The 21,747-nt window shown below is 37.6% G+C and overlaps 1 protein-coding gene across 1 annotated transcript; it reads right to left on the bottom strand.

Annotated features, from left to right (window-relative positions):
* Nucleotides 1-227: 227 nt before the first annotated feature.
* rp1l1b (rp1 like 1b) lies at nt 228-19,161 on the bottom strand. Its single transcript, XM_046836372.1, is given in 5 exon segments — nt 228-5,825; nt 5,828-10,242; nt 14,409-14,586; nt 16,659-17,307; nt 19,023-19,161. Coding segments are annotated over 4 exon segments (9,696 nt in total). The 5' UTR covers nt 17,157-17,307; nt 19,023-19,161; the 3' UTR covers nt 228-1,220.
* Between the last annotated feature and the right edge of the window lie 2,586 nt (nt 19,162-21,747).

Raw genomic sequence — 21,747 nt, 5'->3', positions numbered from 1 at the left:
ATAATTACTTGCTTATTTAAAAACTTGGGAAAAGATATAGTACAATGTCAGGAAAAAAATTGGAGTGTGATGTGAGCAAATAGTCTTTACTTCTTGCAGAATAAAAGTCATCATAGATAAAAATTTAAAGTTCATGCAAGTAAAAATAAGCAGCATTAAGTACTAATGTGTTAATTAAATGATCAAAACGGTACCGTCTATAACACCACCATACCAAGGAGAGAAAACAGTGCTGTATAAATATGTATACATTTACTTTATTAAGAACACTTTTATGCACAATTTACACAATCATACAATCAGCCAATCATATGGGATCAGCGCTATACATGCATTTTTATTTCTATTTACATAGATATGCTTTAGGGTTATCAACAGACAGGTAAGTGATACTCACGATCTTTTCACAGGAGCATGATTTTTATGGGGCATATTTTTATTTTATTTTACATTCCTACTATTTACCAACAAGAAAAAATGAATACAACCAAATACGTAAATATGATTTAAATATCAATAAGTTTGCAGAATGTTACATAAATAATATTTTCACTTCTTATAAGTGTTTTTTTGCACCTAAACCAGACATTTGCATAACAACATATTGCATGTAATATCACAATTACACATAGATTAAAAGTCCACTATAAGAACACCTGTGTACCTGCTCTTTTATGCAGTTCTCTAATCAACCAATCATGTTGGAGCAGCCTAATGTATAAAATGCCAGTACAGCTCAAGGGCTTCCATTTGTGTTTAATTGAAACACCAAAAATGGAAAAAGGATGGATGTATGTTTGGAACAGTTGGCTTGAGTAATTCATGGTCTGCTGGTCTCTAGAGTTTTCACATAATGGTGAAATGATAGATTGTTTGGTGCTACCAGAAAAGGATATTGTATACTCTTAATCACTGTAGTCATGGTGAGCAGAAAAGCATCTCAGCATGCACAAACCATCAAGCCTAAATGCTGGCGGAGCACAACAAGAAAAGGCCACAGGTTCCATGCTTATCAGCCAAGAACAAGAATTTGAGAATATCATGGACACAGCTTCAGCCAAACAGGACAGACAAAAATCAGAACACCTTTTACCCATGATATCAATGATTCCTGTTCAAACAACAAAGACATAGACCACCATCTTCCCCATCTACAGTGGATTTTTTTTCCCTCACAAATGTTTGCAAAATATTTTATTTTCACTTCATCTTAATGGTTTTTAATCTTCTTCATTTTCAACACTGCTCTCCTTGTATACTTCGGTTTCTGAATCCTCCCCATCCGCATCTTCTCCATCCTCAGAATCTGTGTACATTTTCACAGTAGACTTAAATGACGCTATTGTTCTTTTATCAGCTTGGTCATCTTTACACAGTGGCCATTTTGTTGGCTGTGTAGCAGGAATTTTTATCCCTTGGGTCTTTCCATATGTTTCAACAACAGGTTCAGTGTCATCCTCAGCCTCATCTCCGCCGTCATCTGACTCTCGAGTGTTTACCGAATAGACATTTACATTAAATCGTTTACTTCCAGATGTCTCTGTGTCTTGATTTAATTGCAACCTCTCTGAGTTTTGTTTTGTTTTAATATTGTATGTATTGATGACTGCTTCAGTAGTGTTACTTTCATGTGTTTCTCCATTTAAATTTCCTGGTGTTTCTCCATTTTCTAGACATTCACTGTCATTTGTTACATCTGTTATTGGTGCTAGTTTATTGGCAGAATAATCATATTTTGCTTTTCTCTCATCAACTGTTTCCTCATCTTCTGTAGTTCGACTATCTGCTGTTTCTCCATCTTCTGTTTTAGCCTCAGCTGTTTCTTCATTCTCTTCATTTTCAGTTTCAGTGGTCGTTTCACCACCAGTTTCTTCATCATCTCCTGTCTGTCCATCTGCTCTTTGATTATCTTCTGCTGTTTTAGCTTCACTTGTCTCATCAACCTCTTCCATCTTCGATTTGGGAAGCTTTTCATCTTCTTCTCTTCCCTCATCAGCTGTGTCATTATTTTCTGTCTCTCCATCTTCCGATGGTCCATCATCAGCTGTGTCATTATTTAGTGTCTGTCCATTTTCAACTGTGTTGTCATTTGGTGTCTCTCTTTCTTCTGCTGTTCCATCATCACCTGTGTAGTCATTTGCTGTCTCTCCATCTTCCGATGGTCCATCATCAGCTGTGTTGTCATTATTTAGTGTCTGTTTATCTTCAGCTGTTCCATCTTCAGCTGTGTTGTCATTTGGCGTCTCTCTATCTTCTGCTGATCTATCATCATCTGTGTAGTTATTTGCTGTCTCTCCATCTTCCAATGGTCCATCATCAGCTGTGTCATCATTTAGTGTCTGTCCATCTTCATCTGTGTTGTCATTTGTTGTCTCTCTTTCTTCCGCTGTTCCATCATCATCTGTGTAGTCATTTGCTGTCTCTCCATCTTCCGATGGTCCATCATCAGCTGTGTTGTCATTATTTAGTGTCTGTTCATCTTCAGCTGTGTTGTCATTTGTTGTCTCTCCATCTTCTGATGGTCCATCATCAGCTGTGTTGTCATTTGTTGTCTCTTCATCTTCTGATGGTCCATCATCAGCTGTGTTGTCATTATTTAGTGTCTGTTCATCTTCAGCTGTGTTGTCATTTGGCGTCACTCCATTTACTGCTGTTTCATCATCAGATGTGCTGTCATTTGTTGTCTCTCCATCTTCTGATGGTCCATCATCAGCTGTGATGTCATCATATAGTGTCTGCCCATCTTCTGCTGTTCCGTGATCAATCGTGTTGTTATTTGGTGTTTTATCACCAGCTGTTTCACCATCATCACTTTGACTTGTATCCATCTCTATAGTGTCTGCAGTTTTATAATTAGCTATTGCATTAGCTGTTTTTTCTTTATTTGTAGGTCCAGTTTTCTGTATATTCTCTACATTCATTCTGTCTCCAACAAAGTCCTTTAAAGCTTTAGTTTTAAATACGTCTCCATTCACCTTTCCTTCTTCTTCTCCTTTAACTATTTCATTTTTAACAATCTCTTCTGCTACTTCAGATTTGGACCTCTCTGACTCTTCTGTTCTTTCATCATCTTTATTATTGTTTCCATTTTCTTCTGCTGCTTCATCTGTCTGCTCATCTTCCACCACTACAGCTTCAACAGACTTTCCTTCCTCTGATGTTCCGTCATCATGTGCTTCATCACATTCTTCAGTCTTGGCTTTAGTTGTGTTTCCACTATCTACAGTTTCATCAATATCTGATGTTTCATTATCATCTGTTTCTCTGTTTTCAGCATCACCTGCCACTGCATCATCCGCTTTTTCATCATCAGCAATTTCTGTGGTTTTAGCTGTAGGTGTTTCTTTATATTCTTCTGTTGCATCATCAAATGTATTTTCCACTGTTTGAGTGTTACTTGTTTCTGTAGCTTCATCTTCTTCTTTTGCTTTAGCTTCACTCATATCTCCCACATCTGCCAAATTGTCCCTGCTAGTCTCTCTATCTTCAGTTGTTTCAGATACTTCCCCATCTAATTTATCATTGTCTGTTTCACCTTCTTTTGCTGATTCATTGTTCATTGGATTAGCCCCTTCTGCAGACTCATGCTCAGTTATATCTCCATCTTCTGCAGGTTCAATGACCTTTTCCTCATCCAATAAGTCATCTTCACTGTTCTCCTTGCTTATTTTCTTTATATATACATCTTCTTTAGCTGAATCATTTCCATCTCTTTGTTCTGTATCTGTGCTTTCACTTTTCTCTGCCTCTGCAGTATCATCTTCAACTGTTCCATCTTCTAAATATGTTATTCCATCTGATTTATGGTTAGCTCCCCTTTCTTCCTCTATTCCAGCTAATTCTCTTTTTTCTGCTGTATCAGGTTTCTCTGACATGTTGTTCCATGTAGTTTCAGTTTCAGCATCCTCATGCTTCTTGTTTTCATCCTTGTATATTTCTTCTCCTTCTTCGGGTTCAGATTCAGACATTTCTCCTTCTGTAACCTCAATGCCTTCATTTGTTTCTTCTTCTATTGACTCTTTTTTGTCTGTTTTGTCTTCTGCTGTCTCTTCTCCTGTTTCAACACTTGATGTTTTAACCTCATGTTGTTTGCTTTCCACAAAAGTTTGGGCATATTCAAGAACTTTATGATTAGATTTTTCAGATTCATTTTGTTCCTGTTCTAATAATTTAAATTCACATTCTATCTCCTGCTTCACCTCACTCTTGGAGCTGTCGAGTAAAGCATCTTCGACCAGATTTGGAACCTCTGTGAGTTGTTCTTTGTTTCCAGTTTCTATCACATTTTTTTTGCTATTTGAGGGAAGGTTTCTTTTTAAATGGAGAATATTTCTCAAATCAAAGTCTAATATTTTTGGAGCACAGTTCGAGACATCCATTGTTAACACAGGCCTTGGTGATGCTTTCTTTTTAATGCATGTGTCACATGGGCAGTGTTCATCATCGTTTGTTGCTGAGTTGTCGTCATCAGCGTTCACTGCTGGATCTACAGACTGGTTGAGACTTACTTTTAGACGCCTGTGCCTTTGATTAGTTAAAACACTTGATCCACGTGACATGCTTTGTTTTGGTGGCTTAGGTCGTCCTGCATGAGCCTGTATTTTTCTGAGTTCATTGTGTATGCTAGCTTGTATTCTTTTATGGACCTCATCTCTTAATTCACATATCATGATGTCAAGCTGCTCATTGTCATTTAAGTTCCAGCGGACTTTAATTTCAGCCATTGACGTGACATAATGTGTCATAAACTGCTTTTCTATTTTATTCAACAGATTCAGAACCCACACAGGATCGTGATCTTGAAAAACATTTTCTGTTAACTCAGAATATTGCTCTGATGTTTGAGATTCTGAACTTGCATCTTCTTCATGGTCAGTTAGCTTTTGATCAGCAGTACTATAATTTCCATAGCTCTTGTTTGAAATGGATGCTCTGTCAGTAAGTTCTCTTCGATAATTGTTTCTTCTGTCTATCAAATCTGAGACAACATGCATATTCTCCTCAGCCCCATTCTCTGGTGTCCATCGGCTCCGACTTGCAATATCAGGGGTTGCTGGATCAGATTTTGTTTCTATTCCATTAAATGTCTTCTCTTTTGTATCAGTGTCTTGTACATTTGTCAATATCTCAGTGGCATCACCTGCTGTATTTGCTTGGGATTTTTGAGCCATCATGCTCTCATCAGCACTACTCTTTCCAGAGTCTTGGGAGCTACTGTTAAGATCTACCGCTGAGGATGGCTTGACATTGAATTTTTCATTCATAGACTGTTGTTTGGTACATTTGTTTTTCGGTATGATTGCTAATCTGTCCGAAGGATCACATAGCCAAAGAGATTGAAGCATGTTCATGAGATCATTGTACTTTTCAGCTTTGTCATTCACATCCTTGGAATCAAAATCTAACAAGTGAAGGTTAACCAGGCTGTCTAAAAACCCTCTTGCGGATGTGCTAAGTCTTCTACCATAAACAGGAGATACTTCTGGTAAACTGTTACATCGGTCAAGTTTGGGACTAAGTAAAATTTTCATAAGCCGGACAGAAGAAGGGACTTCAGGAAAATAACAGGGTTGATTGTTTTCTTCAACTGCAAGCCCTTTCATAGTGTCTTTTATATCACCCACTGTGTCCTCATTATTCTCAACTACTGGATGCTCCTTTTGTGGCACAACTGCATCAGCTTCTCCATCACTTTCTTTTCCACTTCCATATTGTGTAAGTTCTCCTGACATATTTAATGGTTCTCCTTCCTTACAGTTCTCATGGAATTCGTCCCCAACATCATATAAAGCACAATCTAGTGGACTTTTTTCCAACCACTCATTCACTACTTCTCTAGGAGAAGAACTCGGTAAGATAGATGGGACCAACTCACAGGAGTTCTTTTCTGCCTTCCGAGCGAAGAGCTGCTGCTGTGTCTGTAAATAGAGTTACTGTTTTTTTCACTTTGGTTATCAATGGCATTCCTACTACAATCTGTAGCACCCAGAGAACCATTTAATTTGTTGGTATTTTCATTTGATGGATTCGAATGATGATTTGAGACACCAAGGAAAATAACCGGCTCTGTGGATTTCTTCCCTGAAACTGTGGTTGAAGGTATATCTGCTGAATGTGGCCTTGAAATCTCTTCCTTTTGTTTTTTAAAGTGTCGGTAACCTGAAAGATTGCTTTTGAATCGTTCATCTACACTGTGACATTTGTCATTAACTTTACCATTATGTCCATTTGCTTCCAAATGTAGCAGTGTATTGGATATATTTGGTTGGTCAGGCACTGCTGGGAAAGTTCTGCCTACAATTTTAGAGGACCTGCTGCTCAAACTGTGATTGGAAGATTTCTTGGAGCTTTTTTTTGTAGATTTAGTGTTTGCCACTTCATTGTCTAATATTGCCTGAATAGAGTTCTTCTGAGTGCATTCTGATTTCCTTGATATATCTGAGACAATTGTCCCTGTTGAACTTTTATTGCTGTCTTCTGGTGTTTGCCCGTACTGCTGATTTTTGTTTTCAATCGCTTTTGATGAATCTTTGCAACACATAGTTTTTGAGTTCAGATGTGATGTAGAATGTACTGAGGCCAAAGACACATTGGAGTCTTCTTCAACATTATCATCATCATATTCCTCTACAATTCCAATGGATACTGAAGCGCTTGCTGGAGTTAAAACCCTTTCAGAATTGTGGTGAACTGAACTGTTAGAACTTTTGGATAAAGCACTGGACACCCTCTCTTCATTGTCAGCATTATTTGAATAGTCTGTCATGGATATCTTTAACGCAGACAGAGCAATATCAGACCTTCTATTGAAATTTTCAGTGTCAGTCTGTCCACCAGACAAAGCTGAAATATTGGATTCCATAGATCTAGAGGATACACTGGATTTGGTCGACATGCTACTTGCTGCTCTTTCCTCTATCTTAATATCACAAGCTTCCTCAGATTTAATATCATCGACATTTGGAGAACTGTTTGATATGCTTAACCTTTCATCTTTGGCAGACGTTCTAGATTCTGGAGAAGTGGTGTTAAGATGTGGTTTCTTCACTTTTCTGTTTGATTGTGTATCTGACTTCTCTGATCTGACAAAGGTGTTAGATTTAGCAGAGACTGCAATAGGTGATCTCTCTACTACTTGTTCTGTGTTTGGTATTTGGGGTTCTTCATAACATTCTAAAACAGACGTTTTCTTTAAAGGTTTAGATTCATTCAATTTTCTTGACACTGTACTTTGAGTTGGTGCTGTATCTAACCCATCAATTGCACAATCAGTTGCCTTTGCTTTTGACTTTCCAGATCTTGGAGATCTTATCAACAATGCATTTTCTGACCTTTGAGCACTGTGTTTTGTTTCATCGTCCACATTTTCACATGGGACACCAGAAACTGCTGACTCCATAGATTCAACTGATGTGATGGACATAACGCTTGCTTGTCTGTTTTCTGGATGGTCACATTCCTGTGCTGCTTCTGAAATCTTTTCAGATTTTTCAGAAACACTTGATTTTAAAGACATTGCACTTGGAGATCTTTCCTCTTTTTCCCCCATACCTGTACTTGACATAATGCATGTAGGTCTCTTTTCTGTATGGTTGCATTGCCTTGCTGTTTCCAAAATCATGCATTTTTCTAATTCTTTTGAAACTGAAGACAATTTACTTGAAGGTCTTCCCTTTATTCCCCCCGCAGCTGTTTCCAGTATTTCTGACTTATTTGATTGTGTAGGGGTACTTGATTTTGTGAACATTGTGATGGTAGCTTGCTCTTCCGATTTGTCTTTAAAATCATTAGACTTGTCCGGCATAGCTCTAGAAGTTTTGGCTCCCTTTGATAGATCTGAATCACTGAAATTAGAAGGCATTACATTTATGTATCTCTTGTATCTCTGCAGTTGCTCTATATTTTCAGCTGTATTATCATCTTTTCCATCACCTGTTTTGGTATTTGCTGATCTTACAGAAGGAGCAGATTTACAAGATTTAGAACACATCACACTTGAGGGTCTTTTTAGCCTTTTCTCCTCTAAAAGCTCTGCTTCTTCAGGGCCCATGGTTGAAACCATTGTTGTATTTGACCTTGAAGCAATATTAGAGTTATTTGATTTTGCACTTGGAGCACAGTCCTCTATTGCATCTTCTCCATTACTAGAATAGGGGCTGCTATCAAAGATATATGATGTTTTAGATTTTACAGAAACATCAGATTTACCAGACATGACACTTGGTACTCGCTCCTTTAAATGTCCAGTATCCATGTCTACTGGCATTCCAGCTGAAACTTTAGATGTTCTTGATTGATCTGATGTATTTGTCTTGATTGACAAAGCACTTTTTAGGCTTTCAGATGACTCTACTTTCACAAGGTTAACAGAAGTTGCTTCTGAGACACTAGATTTGACAGACATGATGCTAGGAGATCTGTCTTCTATTGAGTCTTTCATTCCTGTAAACTCAGAAGTCTTCAGATCTGACATTTGTGATGATTGTGATACCATTGACAGTGCATGAGGCATTTTCTTCCCTGCCTGGTCTTCAGTCCCTTCACCTTGTTTATATGTAAATGTTGATTGTTTTGAGATTGTAGATGCAGAGGAATCAACAGATATTTCAGTTTGGGTTCTTTCCCAGTTTTGCAGTTTAGATTCCCTTGTTTCTTTACATGCGACTATAGACAATCTGGACTGACTTGATCTTGTTGAATCATTTGATTTAGGTGACATAGAGCTTGCAATTCTTTCATCTTGAGTGGCATCTGCTGGTTCTTCATATTTGTTTTTTGTTACTGGGGACTGATATGTGTCTGAATCAGCAAATGTGGCAAGTGATGTCACTTCAATATTCTCTTCTTTTATTGAATATTTTTGAGTTGAATTGCTGATTTTAAGAAATTCTTGTTCATCTACGACAGAATTATTAGAATTGTTTAAATGGGCATGTCGATTTTGTGGTGTTGACAAGCCTTTTGATCTTTCATTTTTATTTGACCGAGAAGTTTCTACAGTATCCCCTGAAATGTCATCACATGTTTTTGACAAATCAGATGCTGTTCTCATGCCAGTTTCTGTATATAAGAAATCTTCTGATTGCATGATTGCCTTCAATTTCTCTTCAGATATATCATTTTCCATAGCCACATCTATTGATTCTTTTTGTTGACACTCATGTGGTGGAGAGGAAGGTGCATTTTTTTTATCTTGGTCAACAGTTTCCTGTGTTTCTCTCACTACAAACCTTCTGAAGGATTTGGATTTCACTGAACAACATGAAGCTGTGCTTGATGCCCTAGTTGATAAAGGCTGCTTCGGAGATTCCAGTGGCTTAGAGGGTGTGAATGAATAAGGGCTCACTTTAGTATTTCTGGTTTTTTCATCATTCTCTTCGCAACTTTGGGATGTAGAGATATCACGTTCATCATTATCTTCATCCCCTTTAAAAGTTGCCAGAATATCTGAGGAATTGGTTTCAACAGATAAAGGCCTTTCATCCTCCCTTGTATGCTGAATCTTTTTAGAGGGAACTTTTTCAGTGCATGCATGAGGGCTTTCATTTTCTTCATGCTTCTCATCAGCATAGCCTGCTTTCTTTGCCTTCGTTGAAACAGAACACACTCCACTACGATTGCAGCAACGACTAATGGTGCGATATCTAACTATGTTGTCACCGTTGTCCCCCTCTACAACAGTCTTCTGAATGCAGGTTTCCTTTTCTACTACTTGCTCAGTGTATTCCTCACATGATGTTGTATGTATACTGTCAAAAGAATCTTTCTTGCATTTTATTTTATGCGATGGAGCACTTGAGCAAGAGGATCCGATGTGTCCAAGAGTTTCTTGCTCACTAAGGGCTGGATCGTTCCAAATGTCATACTTCTCACAGTGTGTGCAGCAGTGTTGACAATGTGGCTCTTCCATATTCTTCTGGTAAAGTTTGGAAATGCACACATCATCAATGTCACTAGCAGACAGGGACTCTGCCGCTGAGCAACTTTCGCCATAGCTACTGTGAGGAGAGTACACATTGTTTTGTCCCGGAAAGGACACATTAAAAGTGCATGAGGATTTCTTAATCTCAGTAGAGCAGTGTAATGTCTCATCATTTAGCAGTCGAAACCGCACTTTCATCTCCATTGACAAGCTACCATCTTTATTGACAAGTACCCGTTTTTCGATGTCTTCATCCAGTGTATTCTTTCTGGCTTTAGGATAAGGATCTGGTGATTTCTTCGCTTTTACTCCATTGTTGACTGAAAAATGAAAGATAAATATTACACTAAATATAGTAAATATGGGTTAAATCATTTGGTGTAGCTATAAAGTTTAAATTCTGATGAAAATATCTAAAAATATAGTGTCTTTACATAGCATGGTCATGGGCCACACAAAATGTTTTTTTGCTTTTGAACATGAATTTTCACTACTTTGATGGATGTCATGATAATACAGCAGTTAAATGTAACTTTAGTACACTTAGTCAAGCATTTAGCTTCCCAGGACTGACAAAGTACAATATAAATGTAGTCTACTTGTTTCACTAAACTGTACATTTATTTATTTTTCAAGAAGAAGGGTATACTAAAAATACTTTAATTAAACAACTGAGACCATGACTTTTAATATATATGAAATGGGAACAATTAACAACTGTGTCTTATCCAGTTAACATTTAACTTATGCTTCATGCAAAAAGAAAACGGCATACCGCATATCAAATGTCATTGTCAGAGAATGCGGGTGACTAGGTGAGTGAGGACCCAAATGCAGGGTACTGAATTTTTAACAGGGGTATGGAGAAAACAGGCTTTAATCAGAATCAGAATCAGGTTTATTGGCCAAGTGTGTTGACACACAAGGAATTTGGTTCCAGCTATTAGTGACTCTCAAAAGTACAGACATAAATAAAACTATACATTGAGCTTGGACTATACAAGACAAAACAGGCAAGACAAGACAAAAACAGACTATACAAGACAATTCAGATAATGTGAGACAATATAGACAGTATAAGTATTAAATAGGGATACAGATTATACGACAGATCAGTGATGTACATAAAGTGTGAGAGTGCATGGTAGTGCAAATTACAGTACTGTGCGTCAAGTACGATAAAGTGTTACTTTAGAACTTTGTATAATATACAGCAGCCATAGTGTGTAACATATATGGATAATTTAATGACTGACAGTTCTGATGCAGTCACTTATACAGTGAGTAAAATAAGTATTTGAACACCCTGCTATTTTGCAAGTTCTCCCACTTAGAAATCATGGAGGGGTCTGAAATTGTCATCGTAGGTGCATGTCCACTGTGAGAGACATAATCTAAAAAAAAAATCCAGAAATCACAATATATGATTTTTAAACTATTTATTTGTATGATACAGCTGCAAATAAGTATTTGAACACCTGTCTATCAGCTAGAATTCTGACCCTCAAAGACCTGTTAGTCTGCCTTTAAAATGTCCACCTCCACTACATTTATTATCCTAAATTAGATGCACCTGTTTGAGGTCGTTAGCTGCATAAAGACACCTGTCCACCCCAAACAATCAGTAAGAATCCAACTACTAACATGGCCAAGACCAAAGAGCTGTCCAAAGACACTAGAGCCAAAATTGTACACCTCCACAAGGCTGGAAAGGGCTACGGGAAATTGCCAAGCAGCTTGGTGAAAAAGGTCCACTGTTGGAGCAATCATTAGAAAATGGAAGAAGCTAAACATGACTGTCAATCTCCTCGGACTGGGGCTCCATGCAAGATCTCACCTCGTGGGGTCTCAATGATCCTAAGGAAGGTGAGAAATCAGCCCAGAACTACACGGGAGGAGTTGGTCAATGACCTGAAAAGATCTGGGACCACCGTTTCCAAGGTTACTGTTGGTAATACACTAAGACGTCATGGTTTGAAATCATGCATGGCACGGAAGGTTCCCCTGCTTAAACCAGCACATGTCCAGGCACGTCTTAAGTTTGCCAATGACCATTTGGATGATCCAGAGGAGTCATGGGAGAAAGTCATGTGGTCAGATGAGACCAAAATAGAACTTTTGGGTCAAAATTCCACTAAACATGTTTGGAGTAAGAAGAATGATGAGTACCATCCCAAGAACACCATCCTTACTGTAAAGCATGGGGGGGGTAGCATCATGCTTTGGGGGTGTTTTTCTGCACATGGGACAGGGCAACTGCACTGTATTAAGGAGAGGATGACCGGGGCCATGTATTGCGAGATTTTGGGGAACAACCTCCTTCCCTCAGTTAGAGCATTGAAGATGGGTCGAGGCTGGGTCTTCCAACATGACAATGACCCGAAGCACATAGCCAGGATAACCAAGGAGTGGCTCTGTAAGAAGCATATCAAGGTTCTGGCGTGGCCTAGCCAGTCTCCAGACCTAAACCCAAACCCTAAACCCTTTGGAGGGAGCTCAAACTTCGTGTTTCTCAGCGACAGGCCAGAAACCTGACTGATCTAGAGAAGATCTGTGTGGAGGAGTGGGCCAAAATCCCTCCTGCAGTGTGTGCAAACCTGGTGAAAAACTACAGGAAACGTTTGACCTCTGTAATTGCAAACAAAGGCTACTGTACCAAATATTAACATTGACTTTCTCAGGTGTTCAAATACTTATTTGTAGCTGTATCATACATATAAATAGTTAAAAAATCATATAATTGTGATTTCTGGATTTTGTTTTTTTAGATTATGTATCTCACAGTGGACATGCACCTACGATGACAATTTCAGACCCCTCCATGATTTCTAAGTGGGAGAACTTGCAAAATAGCAGGGTGTACAAATACTTATTTTCCTCACTGTAGATATTCTATGAAGCATGTAATATATTTATGGTGAGTTGTTAATGAGGTTGATTGCCTGGTTAAAGAAACTGTTTTTGTATCTTGCAGTTTTGGTGATCAAAGTTCTGTAGCGCCTGCCAGAAGGGAGGAGCTGAAAGATTTTGTGTCTAGGGTGAGAAGGGTCAGTAGTGATTATTCCTGCCCGGTGTCTGGTTCTTGTATGGTACAGGTCCCGGAGAGCGGGCAGGGAAGCACCAATGATTTTCTCTGCTGTTTTAACAGTTTATTTACAGTCTGTTCCTATCCTGTTTTGTTGCTGTAACCTGAGCAATGGGGCAAGGCAAAATCACAGTCCAAAAAGAGTCCAGGGTCAAAAACACAGGCAAACAGGGCGATGCAGGGAAGACAAAAACAGCGCAGAACAGGGGTCAGGATCAGGATCAAGAAGTAAGCGCCGCGGAACCGGAAGATTCTGACAGTAGACAAACCCCCCAACCCTCCGCGACCGCCTTGTCCGATGTCTCTGGAATAAGAGACGGCAGACTGAAGAGGCAAGGCCTCGCAACCCGCCCTCTGCGGAGGTCTGGACCATGTCGTCAGCAAAACCCAGGGCCCAGGCAAACACCTTGGAGAAACCCGGGTTGGAGCAACGTAGTCAGTAAAGATTGGGCCCTCGGCGGCACTCAGGAGCGGAGCGCCACCCTCGGCGGGACTCCAGAGCGGTGCGCCGCCCTTGGCGGGACAGGACAGGCTTGGGGGCATGCTCAGCAGGGCAGACAGGCATAGAGGTGATCTTGGCAGGTTGGAAGAGCGGGGCGACATCCCTAGTCAGGCAGGAAGGCTGAGGTTGGGCAGCCCTCCCAGCCGAGCTCAGGGGCCAGATGGACAGTCGTTTAAGGAGGTTATTTAAAACCACCTGGTTTGCCATTGATTGTTCATGATGCACCTGAAAATACTCTGCTTGGGGCTAAGCTTCAAAATGTCTGCCATTTCGGTTGGGTCCCTGAATTGCCGGTCTGTGGCGGAGCAAGCCCAATGCTTTAATAAATCTGTTGGGTCCATCTTTTGGCCCACGGGGGTATGGAGAAAACAGGCTTTAATAGAGAAACAACCTGAGCAATGGGGCAAGGCAAAAACACAGTCCAGGGACAAAAACACAGGCAAACAGGGCGATGCAGGAAAGACAAAAACAAAATCCAAAACAGTCCAAGATCCATGACAGGCAAAGCAGAAACAAAAACTGAAAAACAGTCCAGAGTTCAAACCAGAAGCAAAGGTTCAGGATCAGGATCAGGAACAGGAATCCAGAGAAGACAGTGTGGCGTAAATAATACCAGAGACTTTAGGAAGCCCGGTGAGATAATCTGGCCCCGAGCTAAACTCTTTGGTGTACTTAAATACCGGGAGGCGCGGGAAAAACGACAAGATGGCCGCCGACCCGGAAGTGTGCCCCGCGGAACCGGAAGATCCTGATAGTCAAGGTAATTCAGTCTGGAGTGCACTTCAATATACATATTTATTCAAAATAGCCTGTTTATGCTTATCTTTCAATTTACCCAGCAAAGACCAGCTTTTCAAAAAAAAAAAATCTAGTTACATTTAAAATATTAATTAGCATACCATTTTTCTTGTACCCCTGATCCTTTTTGTAGGTATTAGACTGTGGCTTCAGGATCAATTTTGGAAGCTTATCTTCAGAATTCTTTTGGAAACTGTCCTTAAAAAGTGGGTGGAATGGTTCACGGCCCACACAAACCAAAACACCAGGGCCCTGTAAGAGACTCTGGATGCTGTCAATCTGAAACAGAAAACAGCATTTTAGATGTGGATAGATTAAAAATTATGAACAAAAATCACAAAGAATAACTTTATACTGTTTTAATAGAACAATAACCTAACCCAGGACCTGGTGAGGAACTAGAGCATTAAAGCCTTGCCATACACATTGAATGGTTCCAGGAAGTGCAAACATCTGTGTTACTAATTTCCCCACACCGTCTTACTAATAATTTAAACAGCAGTTTAATAGCAGTAATTATATATATATATATATATATAAAATAATCAGAATGCCACATAGAAGACTGAAGGTGATTCTGTAAAAAAAAAAGAAAAATGTCTTGTATTTTCAAGAAATAGTCAGGCATACTGTAATTACTTTGTTTTGGTAGATTTTTATATCAATATTAAAATATTAAATATGTGATATTAAAAATACCTGAAAAGCAGTATTTTACTTACTAATGCCATATATGCTTGCTTTGCAACTCTCTAAAATGCACTGCAGATAATGAATCAAATGTACTTAATAGAAATCTCGAAAGATACATTTCTGAGCAGCTCACACTTTATGTTTGCAAGCCATTGACCTCGTTCTGTTGGATCAAAATAGCTCTGACTTGAGCAAGATTAATAGTTATTTTACAGCATGTTGGAATATCACTAAAGGAAAATGTATTCTAATAGAATGCTTTCTACTAGATAAATATATGAAGACAACATTTGAAAATATGATACATAAACATAAAGAAAATGTTTATTAAGAGTAAGGCTGAAATGAGCATTTAAAAAATCTCATTTTTGAGAATTTAGTATCTGCTCTTCCTTTTACTAACTTGATCAAGACCATTTTACTTTTAAACATAACAGAACTAGCTACATCCTTTGTCCTAGCCATTAAAATCATTATTTAATATCATCTATATCTCTAATATCATTATATCTCAGGTGATACATTTTGTCATGTACAGTACCACTTAATCCTGCTATATCGTATCTCTTGTTCTCTGAGGTAAACTTTTAACTGCTGTCAACAAAGTTGTGTCTGGAACCTTTGTAAGATTTACTGCTGCACTGCACTTGTGCCATTCCTGCTGGCATTTTTGTATCAATCAGGCCCCTGTGGAGAGGTGTGTGCTGCTTTACAGCATGTTTTCTCTGGGAAGTACATGCCTGTGGCCAGCAATGCCAAGCAAAAGCCAGAGGTCTGCTGAGTTCAGTCCTGATTAGCAGGAAAAGCCTGGATCAGCTCCAGACATGTTGTACACTACAGACCAAGTCCTTACTTAAAGTGACAGCACTCCAACTTTGTCCTTGATGACACTGGGAAAGTATGTATAATATAATACCTCTTGGTTGTATTTGAATGCTTGAATTTGTATAATGCGTAGTAAAGTAATCAATATTAGAACTAATACCACAATTAGTGTTTGTTTTCTTTCTTTTTCTCCACTTACTCTTCTCCTACTAGCCAATCAAAATGATCCTGAGGTTTCATACCTTAGCCACACCTGCTATAACACTTCTTTATAGACCTCAAGCCACAATTTCCTTTGTTCTGCTACAGATTACCCCATTTAACATAAACACATCTAATCTGCTTGTCAATCCACATAATTGTATTGCAATTGTATGATTTGTATTTGTGTTATTTAGAATAAAAAAGTTCAAACAGGATACAAGGAAATTATTTACAATGAGCAATGGAACTGTACGCCAAAACAACAAAACACTTTATATTTTTTCACCACAAGAGGCCTCTGTATTGCAATAGGTCGGCCCTATTAAGTAGATTATTTCATAAAATATTTGCATCTGAAACGTTTCATTTGTTTTGTTCTCATCTATAAATGTACTATGGTTCAATAAAAAAACAAGCTAAACAAATTAAGTAAACCCATATAACTCAAACACAAGACATGTATTATTTTTGCTTCCTGATGCAATTCCCTTAAGATCTTGCCCATAGCATAATTATTTCGGTCAAGAAAAGTGTTTATCAAATGATAAAGATATGTTACATGATGTAATCAAACCCAAACAGTTTTTTAAACACTTTATACAACTAAAGAACATTCAGAGTGGTTTTACCTTGTGACCATCCAGCGTGTATAGCTTTCTGATGAGACAATGCATGAGATCAGAAACATCATCCATAAAGACACTAAGACTGTGCACAGGCTTGTGGTGTAGCAGAATGGTTTTCTGGATGGACGGGTTGCTATTCTTCACAAGCACAATCCTTTTGCAGTGCTTGTGGGTGTGATAATGGTGGCGCTGACTGTGGTTTTGATGGGCAACACTGTCTACCAGATCCCCCTCTGGACGCATGGGCCTTCTGGGTGTATGTTGCTGACTTGGGCTTTGAGCTTGGAACCATAAAGCAGACCGATTCCCTGAGACTTCTGAAGTCACTGGCTTGGCCTGCTGAGATTCTGAACACAAGGAACATCTCCGATTCTCCAGCTGCTCCAAGTGTGTTGAGGCAAATGTGCTTTTGTGCGGTAATACAAAGTTATGCCCAGCAGTAAAAGATGACTTTTCCACAACCGCATCAAAACACTGAAAGCTGTGCTTATGTGAAGTCATCTTGCACAAAGACACCAGTGAGTCAGGAGTCCTGAGTCAAAATGTATGATAGTCACATAAGAACAGGATAGGTTATTTACTCTGGCAGGCAGGTGTCCATTTTCTTTTCTCACATCTGTAGCCAGGAAGTCCACATACACACACTCTTTTTCTGGAAAAAAAAAGCATTGAACAACAAATATACAGTTATATAATATCATTAAGTAATTACTGTTCAGTTGTACATCTCCAGTAATCAAGTTCTCCAACCAAGGTGTATGTGGATCCTATTACAGGAACACTGGACATGAGATGAGAATAACCTGGATTTTATGCCAGTTTAAACTCATGTGGACATGCAGCACTTCTCCAGCTCAGGGTTGAACCATCTACTGCTTCATGCTGTGCCCACATCCAAGTAAATATCTGATTATTTGAGGCACTAAGAAAGTTCGATTGAATAATCAAGCCTAATGAGATTAAAGGTTTGTTTAGAGATTCTGTAAACTTATTATATGTTCCTGGTCTTAAAGAGATTATCATTCTCTGTTTAGAACAAACAAAAAAAGTTTACTACTTGTTCACTAAAATATATTTCTTAAAGTGGCCTTGATGACAAATCAATGAAAATCTAAGCATAATAAAGACATTGTTCTACTCCAAACACACTATAAAGTGAATTTACACATTCTGAGGTTACAACTTTTTTTGCATGAAGCTGCATGAAAGAATTTATTGATGCTTGACTCCTGAGCCACAGCCAGTATCAGAGATGAGAGACAGATATGTTGCGCCATCTGACTTAAAGAGCTTACCTTCAATTACAAACATGCTGAGGCTGCAGCAAATGCTTATAGGCTATTAAAAGGACAAGGACAATGTATGTAATCCACCAAAACACTAAAGTATTAAACATTTCTTTGATTTCAACAGCCTGGAATACACATTATATATATATATATATATATATATATATATATATATATATATATATATATATATATATATATATATATATATATATAAATATGCTCTTCTGAATATATTTTAATTTTACATATAGCACAAATGGCACTCTATCTTTTATTTTTTTCTACATGGGTTCTGCACAATTTATACAGTACATTGTAAATAAACATTACTTTCCTGAATTTTCACAAGATTTGAATTGAAAATAAATGCAGATAAAGAAAAACACATTTTTAACAGACTAATTTTCAGACAAAAACATAATGCATGCTGCTGAAGTTTGAACTAAAGAAAAGTCGCAAGTGTGACATTATTTATTTATTTATTTATTTATTTATTTATTTATTTATTTTAATCCTTGCTGTACCGTTTTCAAAAATAAAACTAAGTAGAAATGCTCAACAAACATTACATTTCTTTTATTACTGTTTATTACTAGCTATATTTTTAAGGCAGAGTTGTAAATGAATGGTACGAATGAATGGCATATAATTATACACCAGTTATTTCTGATCTATTCATTTGATTAGACGAATGCTGTCGCAAAAGTGCAACAGCACTGGAACATTTCACTGTTCATTTTACATCAAGTGTCTGTGTTCAATAAACAAAATCCCATTCTAGCAGCAGTTTGTTATTACTACATGTACTACAGGATGAGTCAATGTGTGTGTGTGTGTGTGTGTGTGTGTGTGTGTGTGTGTGTGTGTGTGTGTGTGTGTGTTGCATGGCTTCTCAAAATGCACTAACTAGCTGTGACACCTTTAAGAATAGTTTTTGCCCTGGATCAGGAAATATATAAACAAAATATCTGTGCACATTGCATCTGAAGTTTTAGTCTGTTTTTATATACTTGTTTTAAAAAAAGTAATATCAAAGGTTTAATATGTACAAAATGATTCACAAGAAAATACTCACTGTGTCTACAACCATGATGTTTCAGTCTCTAAAGCAATTGGGAAAACTGATCCATAGCAGGAATAAAAATGTTTCTACATGCAGTAAAGGAAAAGCTGCAGCAAACTCCAAGTTTCAAAGCCATGCTTCATCTGAGAACTGCCCTGCTCATCTGGGCCTTGAGATACTAAGGATAGAATTAAAAGCCTAGCTAATCACCCTGATGGAATTAAAATCTGCTGAGGCTTTGAACACATGACAGGCTCTACACCATTCTGCAAAAAAGGGATATGTTTAGTGTAGGTTCTGAGAATTAATGAGAGAAGACAACAATAAAATTTAGATTGCCATTACATTACATTCACCTCCATTCATAAGTAACAAATTCATAATTAATTTGTGCATGTTTACAAATGTGAAATTAGTAGCAATGACAAGCTCATGCACATGCACCATCTTTTTGGTGCCTTTCGTAGAAAAAAAATATAATATGGCAGTGACAGCAATCAGGAATGACAAGAAAGTAACACAAAGATGCTTCCAATCATGAAGCCCCGATTTTAGGTCTTCAATGCTAAGATGTGTCAAAGAAATTGTATTTGTCTCTCTGGGTAGTCTCTGAAACAACAGCTTTACCACAAGACCACAAGCCTCACGCATTTTGTAGTAATTTAGTAAAGACAAGTTAAAGTGTGTATTCTTGCCTAGCCATCTTTCTGTATATCAAAAGGAATCTGTCTAAGCAAAATGACCAGTGGATTTTTTTAAGCTACCTTCTGAGTCACAGGAACAGGAAGTGACATACTAGCAAAATAATTTAGAATAAACAGATACCTATAGACCTAAAGAAGATCCCTGGCAAAAAAAAAACAGGGAATTTTTCCTGCATAGAAATTCAGTGTATAAAAGCAAGTGAGTAAAGGGTGAGTGAAGAATATTTCTGTCTGTTTCACTGTTAAACTCTTTCACTTTCTCATCCAGAGATCAAGTTCTCAGACCACACACGTGACACTCAGGCTTAGCCGCTGCTGCCTCCATCAGTACATCAAACCTGATTACTGGGAAGTTCTTAAATGAGCTCCTGCTATGTTTGTCATTTCCTTTTATATTTATTTTACTCTTTATTTTGCATGATTGAAGGGAGAATTTATGCAAATACTTTTTTTATGCTAATTAAGAAACAACATTGACATTTTAGTACTTTGTTTTTGCCTTTTTTGCCTTCTGTCAGTAGAGATAAAAATATTTTTGTTTCCTCTTTGTTTCCTTTAAAGGTGAAAAAAAGACAAGTAGCTGTACAGTAAAAAAAAAAAATTATATGATATGATATTTATATGCAAATGTATGATATGTAATACTGACGGAAATACCAAGTACACAGTAAATGCTAAATATTAGTTAGACTATGTTGATATTAATATGATGCTAATTTATCATGCAGTTCAAATAATTCATGGCAAATGCAATGCAACACAATATTTCGTTTAGTATTGCAAGTTTGCTTGTTTGTCTGTTTGCTTTCACAATACATTTGCAGTCAAATTATATTATCTAGTGCAAACTGAAAGATTCTTTCTTGCCTAGCTTTATTAAGATGCATGACAAATTATACAGCTTGTACACTGTACAAATTAAATTGTTGTACATTTTAAGATGCCATCTAACCCACGTAACCTATTGTTTCCCCTGCAATAATAAGTATTTACATTTAGCATTATACCAGGACATTAAAAGTAACAATGTGCAACAAAATGTAAAGATATCAGCTTGTATTCTGGTCCACTAAATGTATATAGAAATCTTGTGGACTACAACAAAACTTATACGTAAAATAACATCCAGCCTTTGTTATTTCACTAGGAGGAAGAATAGAGGAATAAACTATGGACCATAAACTCAGCCAGCTATCAAATGTGCTAATAATATGTAAATCTTTATTAACAAGCAAAAATGCTTGTGTGTAAACATGTCTTTACCCAGAACAAATTTGGGAGTTTCACAGAGATTGAGGGAGAATACTTATGCAATCACAACTTTTACATTTTTTATTTGCATCTTTCAGATAAATGCCAATAAATTACCATATTTAAGCATGGTATTGAAATGTGTAATGCGGTCTATAACTTAATGAGTTGGCATCCCTGTGTTACACAAATTAAAATGTAACAATTATGTTGATCCATTTTCCCCCACTCTTTGTTATAATATAATAACAGTTTTAGCAGTTAGCACACTCAATGCAGCAAAACATTCATTGTGTTCAAAATGAAAGTGACAAAAAGCAATGGCAGATTCACATTGGATGTGTTGCATCAGAAAGTGTGCCAGCACCGGCTCTTTTGCAGGTGAAAACAACAGACCAGCTTCAACACAGAACAAATAGACATTAGCCGTAGTTCCAAATGGTATCTGTGCATCCATACAATTTCTGCAAAACTATGGGCACATACCATATACTGATAGAGCCTTTAGATAGTTAATGTTAGAGAGCTCAACATAAGCACATGTAATACTATGCACTAATTAATGCCTGGTGTGTATACCAATGAACTGAAGTTCAACAATAACGCATAATGAATACGCATTGCGTGTGACAAAAACAGCTATAACATAAATTAGTTCTTGTCGTGTAATAGGAAATGTTATTAATGTTAAGGTTGTTATGTAATTAATCCTTTTGTGTTTCACTTTCAAATTGTATTACAGATTGAAGAATATATAATGCAGTCTTGTGGTCACGCTTAAT

This window comes from Silurus meridionalis, chromosome 23, assembly GCF_014805685.1.
Source record: "Silurus meridionalis isolate SWU-2019-XX chromosome 23, ASM1480568v1, whole genome shotgun sequence".
In the NCBI taxonomy this organism is placed as follows: Eukaryota; Metazoa; Chordata; class Actinopteri; order Siluriformes; family Siluridae; genus Silurus; species Silurus meridionalis.
Note: the sequence above shows the minus strand (reverse complement) of the source record. Positions and strands in the feature narration are given on the sequence as shown.